Source organism: Notothenia coriiceps, unplaced genomic scaffold (assembly GCF_000735185.1).
Source record: "Notothenia coriiceps isolate Sejong01 unplaced genomic scaffold, NC01 NC01_scaffold00032118, whole genome shotgun sequence".
Lineage (NCBI taxonomy): Eukaryota > Metazoa > Chordata > Actinopteri > Perciformes > Nototheniidae > Notothenia > Notothenia coriiceps.
This window is the reverse complement of record NW_011364819.1, coordinates 2,114-11,520: the sequence shown is the minus strand read 5'-3', so window position 1 is coordinate 11,520 and position 9,407 is coordinate 2,114. Positions and strand designations below refer to the sequence as shown.

The 9,407-nt window shown below is 39.4% G+C and overlaps 2 protein-coding genes across 2 annotated transcripts; both read left to right on the top strand.

The window, feature by feature from the left end:
- Positions 1–1,559: 1,559 nt before the first annotated feature.
- On the top strand, positions 1,560–4,219 carry opa3 (outer mitochondrial membrane lipid metabolism regulator OPA3). Its single transcript, XM_010788735.1, has 2 exons — positions 1,560–1,787; positions 3,321–4,219. The coding sequence occupies exons 1-2, from the start codon at positions 1,646–1,648 to the stop codon at positions 3,647–3,649; spliced, it is 471 nt and encodes a 156-aa protein (XP_010787037.1). The 5' UTR covers positions 1,560–1,645; the 3' UTR covers positions 3,650–4,219.
- Positions 4,220–7,252: 3,033 nt separating this feature from the next.
- Positions 7,253–9,102, top strand: LOC104960644 (heterogeneous nuclear ribonucleoprotein U-like). Its single transcript, XM_010788734.1, has 3 exons — positions 7,253–7,356; positions 7,842–8,078; positions 8,625–9,102. Exons 2-3 carry the CDS (start codon positions 7,874–7,876, stop codon positions 9,008–9,010), a joined length of 591 nt encoding a protein of 196 aa, XP_010787036.1. The 5' UTR covers positions 7,253–7,356; positions 7,842–7,873; the 3' UTR covers positions 9,011–9,102.
- The last annotated feature ends 305 nt before the right edge of the window (positions 9,103–9,407 follow it).

Genomic DNA, 9,407 nt, shown 5'->3' with positions numbered 1-9,407 from the left:
TTTCCTCCGGAGCGTCACGTGAAGCGACGTCCGTTTGTGATGACGCCGCACAGCTGTTCGTCTGACAGCAGCTCTGTCCCCGTTATTTTCACAAACACCCCTGCCACACATTTACTGACACAAACATTTGTATCATCTGTGTAGACCCCAATAAATAAAATCAAATAAGAACTCATTCTCAAAAAAGATAAACGCCATTCTTAAAATGTATAAACGAACAATAGTTTGATTAATATTCATTAGAGTGCACAATAGAAATAAAATAATTGAGAGAAGAAAAAGATATCACAACCCAGTTAGATTAACATTCATTGGATTGTACACTTTCTTTGTTTGTGTGGATATGTAGCACATTAACATTTTAATAGCACTTAATGACTGACTGAATGGAAATGACAGTAAATGAAAATATAAAACGAAAAAAGCGATCATGAAAATGTTTCCAATAAATGAATAAAATGATTTTTGACTACTTTGTTGTTCAGATATATCACATATTTGTAACTAAATGATACATGAATTGAAACAAAACACAGTTTAAACTGAGGAGTGACTCTCGTGAGTTTCATTTATTTTCTTCACTCCGCTGGGATACTGCTCTCATGTCAAGAACAAGAAGCATGAGATCAGTGCATGCACTGCATCGTCCAATCAGTGAGCGATACACAGTAAGGGGGCGGGGCGAGTATCTGAGGATTTCATCGGAGGATGGAGTGGTGGTTCCTCGATTATCGCTCCTCCATTATCGCTCCTCGCTCCTCAATCCTCGGTCCTCCGGCAGAAATAAGAGCCGGTACTCAAGATGGCGCAGACAAATCAACTTCCGGTGAGACCGGATCATACCTGTGTCTAGTCTAGAAAAAGGTAAATGTGTGCATTTTATTATAAAGTTGTGTATATTTACAGACCGTTGGAAAAACTAATAAGCTTATAAACATCAGGTTTAAAACTAAAAGAGCTTTGAAACACAATGAAAGATGTTTGGAGTTATATTTGAGTTATTAATTTAAACTTTTTGTCTAAGAGATGCTGATTTGAAACCGTTGTTACATACAGTTACGGCATTTCCTGTTTCTGCTGGAGAAAGGGGAGTCCGTCCCAAAGCTTGCTGCTGTATTCACTCCCTCCATCTGACAGGAGGGAGCCTCGTTGAGCTGCGAGTGTGGCTACAGACGGAGTTCACTCCGTCACGGAGAGGTAGGGTCGAGGGAGTGGTTTGGGATTGGGCCATCCATAGATATGGAGACATCTATGGAGACAACTGTCCTCAAGTCAGCACCGCTGCAGACTCGCTGTTTGATGGCTTGATAGTCCACTCCAGCGCCATATAGATAGAAGCATATATTCTATTATTATTATTATTATTATATATATATATATATATATATTATACATATTCTCTCTATATGGCGCTGGTCCACTCCCCCTTCACACCGCTTCACACTCGTTGCGAACAGCATTTGTGTGTGGCGGACCTTCCGCGCGAACGCGTAAACGGAGGGGTAGTGTGTAGGGGTATGTTGTAGGGACTAGTTGTTGTAGGGACGTCATAAACACGTGGTTGGGTTTGTGGCTGTCAATCATATAACGTCACCGCGTCATCTCTACGTGCCCCGCCCTACGCTGGTCAAGTGTTTCCGCCAAGATGGTTGTCGGTGCCTTCCCTATTGCCAAGCTCCTCTACCTCGGAGTGAGGCAGTTGAGCAAGCCTATAGCGAACCGAATAAAGGCCGGAGCCCGGAGAAGCGAGTTCTTTAAGAATTACATCTGTCTGCCCCCGGCACAGAGTGAGTAACCGAGCTAACGGCTACCAATGACCGCTACATTGCAGTGTCAGACACCCGGACGAGGTTTAAAGCGAGGAGGCTGCGACGACCAATGAGATTGTAGCTTTTCAAGACCGCTTATCGGCTCGACCAATAGAAGCACGCCAAGGTCGAAGAGGGCGGGTCTTGTGTGTCATTGAAATGTTGCATGAAGCTTTCGCTAAATGACAGTGAAAGGATTTTGCTAAACGTCCTGTTCAAAAAATGAAAAGATTCAAAGTAGCCACTGTGTTGTGTTGTTTAGACACACCTGTGTTTATTCGTTTGGGCATGTTTAGATACATTGCTTTCAATTCATTTTTAAAACATACAATCAAAACGAAAGAAATAGAAACCAAACAAAAAATGTGTCACAGAGCTAATTTTTAAGGAATGACATCGAGCAACATTGGATTTGTTCATTCATAGAAATATGTAATTGGTCATAAAAGACAGAGGGCTCAGTGAAGTTTTAAATATTGTTTAAATGGACCATAACATAGACTTGACAACTGATGATGATTTTATTTTATATTCTTTTGTCTTATGTATATGCCACACCTGATATTGTTATACTATGTTACTGCATTTAACCTTTTACTTTATCTCATAGCCCATACTATATCATAATTTACCCTTTTATACTACGATATTATGTTGATATTTTTTGCATCAACACTCCTGTCACTTTATCTGGTCATTTTTGTGTTGAATGACTTTGATCTATTGTTTTCTGTCTATTTTTATGTTATATCCCTCTTATTATTTATTCAGAAATAGGTTTATTTCAGTGCATGTTTACACATAAAATAAATTAGCATTGCTGTATAAGGGTGTTTACATAAACTAAGTATCAAAACTAGAATATGGCATTGTATCCGAATTGTAGGAAAAGAGCTGTGCACTTTTTCAAAAGAGGTAGATGAATTTGCAAATAAACAGAGATGTGCAAGGTTTACAGTATGAACATGGATACTTGTCCATATTTCAATAATAATGTGATTAATTGTGCAGCTCTTAACAAGGAGTTCTTACATGATGTGCATTCATATGAAGTTAAAGAGTCAGTGGGGGTCCTGGGCCTTATTGATGAAACACTTTAATACACATCTGTTAACAGTCCACATATTTATATATTACATCAGTAGATTCTATTTTACATGTATATAGTTGACCTAGTTCTGCATTTACTTCACATTGTGTCACTTGCAACATTCTCTTGCACTATTTTTGACTTAATGTCTTTAGTACGTGTGACTGTTCAAGGACCCTGGTACGTTAGATTTGTATTGTCAAACTACACTGTATCGATTGTGCATATGACACCCTTTGAATCTTGAATAAGGCCAATAGCTGCCCGGAAGAAAGTGTACATGGTGCGAGGTTTTGGTATAAAAAATCGGTTTAAACTGTTATTTTGAGATAATTTGAAGAATAAGTGTAAATGTGAGCTACATCATTAAAAATATAAATACTGAAAGTCTAACACACTGGAACTGCATCTGCTCTTCGCAGTTTACCACTGGATCGAGATGAGAACGAAGATGCGGATCATGGGTTTTCGGGGGGCCACCATTAAGCCTCTGAACGAGGAGCTGGCTGCAGAGCTGGGCGCGGAGCTGCTGGGTGAGGGGATCATCTTCATCATCGGGACTGGCTGCATGGTGCTGGAGTACAGCAGGCAGGCCGCCAACTCCCGCCACAAAGAAGAGGAGCAGAACGAAACCATCATCAGCCTACAGACTCAGATAGCAGAGCTCGCTATGACCACAGAGACTCTCGACGCTCGGCTCAGAGAGATGAATAGACAACTTGTGTCATTACCTCTTCCCAACCAGAAGTGATTCAATGGGTTATATGCTACAGTATGTGACATGACCCAACATAGTGCACAAACATAGTCCTGCCATGTGTACAGCTTGATATGCCCATGGGTGGAAAGGGTGGATACAAATCAGAGTGCTGTGGATGTGGGTGCTCGAGCTGTAAAAGGAGATTGCTATGATATTCATAGTGTATTCCTGTGGTTGATCGTGCATGTTCATTATTAAGTTGTAAATAAACATTGACAATAAATTGTGATGGCATCCTTGAAATGTAATATATTTTAAAGCAGCTCCAGCAAATCCCTTTCCTCTGAATTCCAGTATTTCAATGACCTTAATCATTTTCATGCTCCATTTGGTGCTTCAATTGTGGGATTATTTGGCATTTTGTGCACTTGATTGAAGGACAAAAACCAAAAAATATATATTGGGCCAATATCGGGATTTCATTGAGAAGGGTGCCTGTTCAGGTTCATGAACATGTGGTGTTGTATTTACGCTATAAATCCATATCATGGTTCATGTATTGGATGTGATGAACACTGTAAAAGGACGGTGTAAAATAAAATGGTTCCCTGTCTGATGAGAGTTTTTGTCGCTTTTGCACAAGCAGAATAATTGGAAACCTTTAATTAAGTACTAGTAACACATTGTTTAAAAAAAACTATGGTGGAGGACCTTTGATGTAAAGGTCCTCCATTGAAAACCCAATTATCAGGAACATGTACATTACATATGGTAATCGAAGTAAAATGCAGAAAATGTTCTGTGACTATACTATTGAAATTTCTGAAGACATTTTTGTAAAAAATAATATCACATATATAATATTCATTTTTAGTTAAAGGTCCCATGTCATGCTTTTCCGGTTATTACCCGTCCCCTTGTGTGTTATGTAGCTTTTTATGCATGTCAGGTCTTCAAAGTCACAAACCCTCAAAGTACACCCTGTAGCGAGTAAAACTCTAACACAGAAAAGACCTGTCGCTGCCCCAGAACGCCTCGTTGGGGATTTCTCTTTTTCCATTGTTTTCTTCCTGGGCACAGTGACGTGCCCATACCGAAATGGACCAATCCTCGGACTTCCTCACACACTCAATCTTTTTTCAGCTGGCGCTCCGCCGATTTCTCCTCCCTGAGACGGCGGGACGTGGCGAGGCTGTGTGTCGGTGTGTGAGCACACACACAAACTCCCAGCCAGGGTGCGGGTGTGTGTGTTCGGGCTGGGTTTCGCTGTGTTTCGCTGTCTCGCAGACGGCCACTGGGCTCATAGGGAGGGGGGGGGGGGCAAGGGCGCTCCAACAGCCGTGTAGGACAGAGTGAATACACATACTATACAGAGATGCTGTATGAGAAACCAATGTGATTTTGGAAAATTGCACAGTATAAATCTATTTTAGAAATGGCCATGACATGGGACCTTTAATGCGGCATCTGAGCTGACTAGCTTTTTCTCAATTAACTAGGCTTGTATAAATTCAGAAAATAGTGACTTATGCAATCACATTACTAAAAGTCTAGACAAAACTGCTTGTTTGTCCAACCAACCATCAAACCTCTCAATCATTAAATAAACATACTTTTTTTTTTTTTAAACCAGCAAATCCCCACATTTTACAATCTTGGAACAGTTTTTTGTATACATCAAACTAAATAACCAATATATTTCTGTCCAAAATCCAGTGGTTCCAAACCTTTTTCCTTGGGTAGTCTTTTTGTAATATATTTAAGTAAACTGACGACCCCTGACTAAGGTAAAGTGAGATTTTACTGATAATTCACAAAAGATAAACTACAGTCAACCCAGACAGGGAATCACAGCAGGGAGTGTGTGTTGAACAAGCAATTTGTATGCATTTTCTGTGAATATTGAATGAGAGATTAGTTTTTGTTCTTTTCTTTTGTTCTTTAGCATTAATGCATACTTAGTATGCTTTTTTTTGGGACACATTTTGTGTTTTATCCTCTCTTGAGGGAAATCCTGAGATATAGGCCAACTGTATTTAAACAGTTACAACCTTTACAAAATAAGTCTTAAAACTGGTAGAGTGAAAAGCACATTGTTTCTCAATGAAGGGGCATAGAACTGGAGTGTGGCAAAATATAAAAATACTCAAGTTAAGCTTTTTTTCCCCCAGGAGAGTACCTGCTCTCAGCAGGCACTAAAAATGGGGGTAAAAATTCCCGGCACTAAATACTCTTTTTGGGTCATTCTACAGAAAAAGTGGAAGTACTTACTTTTGCAGACACCAAAATACATGACGTTGATCTAATACTCACATTCATTATATATGTTGAATAAATAGAGATTGTCTTTGCAATGGTACTAAATAAAAAAATTGTTTTATACATAAATTGCTATTTATTTAGAATGCCAAGTTNAAATTGAAAAATGGTTTTATACATAAATTGCTATTTATTTATAATGCCAAGTTCAAGGAACTGCCTTGTCACTTTGATCATACATGGTGGAGCCTATAGTTTTCATTTAAAAAAATGTGTTTTCAATAAATAAATCTCATTCATATTTACATGACATTACATACATTGATTATAACACTGAAATGGTAACAAAAAACGCAAATTATTAGTAATAATATCCAATAAATGTCAGTCACTCAAAATTACGTCATTGGTGTTACTGCTACACAAAACGCTTTTATTTTTGAAATAATGTACTGTCTCTGAAGTGCTTCCTGTAACAAGAGATCATTTGAGGCAGTGCAGTGGACAAAGACATAAGTAAAGTCAGATACTTCTTACTTTGTTTGTTAAAGGTGTCATTTTATCTTTTCAAATTGTACGTGCGTCTTTCAAGTCTGTCCTTAGTGTTACTCATTGCATAGCCCTAAGGGTGAACATTTGAATGGGAAAATGTATTGTATTGAAGAGTTAAACGATTTTGATATTGACTGAAACCACATTTGGTCTGACACATTGCAGCCATTTTGTTAAAATGGTAGTGTTTTCTCCAAATTGTCACTAGTGTTACTGTCACTGGTGTTACTCTTCTTCTTGGTAACACGTAACACCAGTGACGTTCCTATGTAAATAAGCATTGTATAATGTATACAAATAATAAAAATTATAAAAAATACTTTAAGCTCTACTTGTTGTGGATTCATCTAGTTAAGAGTTAGTTATTGCTATTCAACAGGTTTTTAGATGTGTTTAGAAGGAATATATTTCAGCAGATTTGTATCACCCAGATTCCACCTTTTCTGTAGAATGACCCTTTTGGTGTGAACGCGACATAAGGGGTACTAACGTAACTAAAAGGGGAAAAGTACAGGGGAAAGTATTCCGGTGTGAACGCGCCTATCGTAAACTGCGAATGTATTGGACCTCAGCTGTAGGCCGAAGAGATAACGGCGGGGAGGTTTTGAAACTACACTACCCATAATTTGTTCGCATGTAAACACCGCCTCACTTCCTACTTTGGAGTGTTCCAAGTGTTAGACGAGAACAAACACACAAACTAGTCTGATATGTTGGCTTCCCCTTTTATTTTGGCTGTTTAACTTCAACTCACTTTAACAAAGTTTTATTTAGCAAGCACAACGTGGGCACCTCGTAGGTTAAATAGTAGAAGAATTAACCTTTGAATATGCGCAGGTCTTGTTTACTTCCGGTGGTTGGTTTCGGTCTGGTTTCCGCCCCATAGAGGGCAGCAGCGACACTCCATCTGGTATCACAACTGACCCGCGCAACTCGCATGAGACCAGGTAGGCCTCAACCTTATTTTTATATTATTTTTGCATTACAACCATATTATAAAGTGGGAAAACTATGCATGGACCACCTTACTTGCATTCAAAATAGAAAAACGCGTGCAACTTGCATAGTTTTTAAGTTGTATTAAACATTGCTTGTCTTGCATCGGTTGTCGGTGCGTTAGCGCTAGGCTAAGAAGGTTACCAACATTAGCCACGTAGCGATAACTTGAATCGAATGCTGCAGTAATATGTTTACTTTTCATATACCTATAAAGGTAAGGGTAGTAAAGCTTAAATTACTTAATGGTTTATAGATATTTTTAAACCAGGTACAATGGGTCTGTATATATCCATATCTGCTAGCCTAGCTAACCTGCTAATGTAGCCTGTTTGGCTCAGACACAGTGCCGCCATCATATATTGATTTGAAAGTTGTAAACGGTGTTGTAAGCTCTAGCGTTACTTCAGCTTGTTTTACTGTCTGTTTTTGTTAGTAAACTAATAAAGGAAACACACATCTGACACAATGAGTTTCGACGTGAAGAAACTGAAAGTCAACGAACTGAAAAAGGAGCTCCAGCGCCGCGGCCTGGACAGCAAAGGCCTGAAGGCTGATCTGGTGGAGAGGCTAAAAGCCGCTCTTGAGGCCTCCGAGCCGGGGGAGCAGGAAGAGAACTTCGGCCAGGAGTACCAGGACAACGAAGATGGAGAGGATGTCCCAGAGCAACAAGGTAAGCCCCATGCATGCTGTTTATTTAAAAAATAAATGTTCTGTTCCATCAGACTTTGATTAAAAATTAGATTGAACTTTTTAATTGACAATGTACAGTTACCAAGGCAACGAAATGCATTTTAGAATTTCACCAGAAGTGCACGAAAGTAAAGTGCAGTGTTATGCACTAGTGCTGCACGATTTGAGAAAAAATATATAACAATAACAACAACCAAAAAAAACGGATGTCTCAGTTACGGCATAGGAGTGATAAGAAAAAAAGTTGAATTATTCTCATTTATTATTGAAAACGTTTGTATTATGTGTATAGAATACGTTTTTTACGCCTTTAACAGATATAGTTATTCTGCAATTTGAATACTCCATGCTTACGTATTGTCGTTTTCAATAAAATGTGGATTAATGGTGCAGCACTATAATGCCCAGATCATTATATTAATTAAACTGTCATATGTGAAGTAGATGAATATGCAATTTCCATCAAAGTGCTTTATTTTTCTGTTCTTATGAGCTTGATGATTTTGAATGTTCATTTTTAATGTAGATGAAGATGGAGCTGAGGACTCTGGTGATGTCGATGAGGGTGGGGATGATGATGATGATGATGTTGAAGGTGAAGTCGACAGTGAAGGGGCCGCCGATGTTGTAGCAGACACCAAAGAGGATGGCGATGTTGTAGCAGGCGCCGAAGAGGATGGCGATGTTGTAGCAAATGCCGAAGGGGATGGCGATGTTGTAGCAGAGGCCAAAGGGGTTGGTGATGTTGTAGCAGACGCCGAAGGAGACAGTGATGGGGATGTTGAAGGCGAAGCTGGGGCCCCCCAAGAAGAAGATGAGGGTCGGGATTCAGGTGGTTACTACGAAGATGAAGAGGCAGAAGGCGAGCCTTTTGAAAGCCAGCCGACTTCAGACTCCTGTCAGCATGCCTGACTTCACAGCAGATGTCGAGTTACACAAATCTGACGCGGTGCCTGAGGAAGAAGCCAAGCCTGTGGCCGAGCCAGAGGAGAAAGTGGAGAACAAACCAGGTGATTTTCCATCACCTACATGATAATGAATGATGTGTTGTAATGTGATTTTGCCCTAGTTATGGGCAAGAACTGATATGGAATATGAAAGGGGATGAGTCAAAATGTCGTATTTCAATGGAATGCTGTAGCTCCTTTTTATTAATAGTTTGGGGCACTGACCACATTAAAACATAGTTAGCACAAGTGTTTAGTTCGGCCTAAGTTACAGGCACCAGGGAAACAGAATGTAAGCATATCTTTAAAACATCTCCAAATATGGTTTATTGCAAAGCTGTTATCTTAACTAATATTAGTGG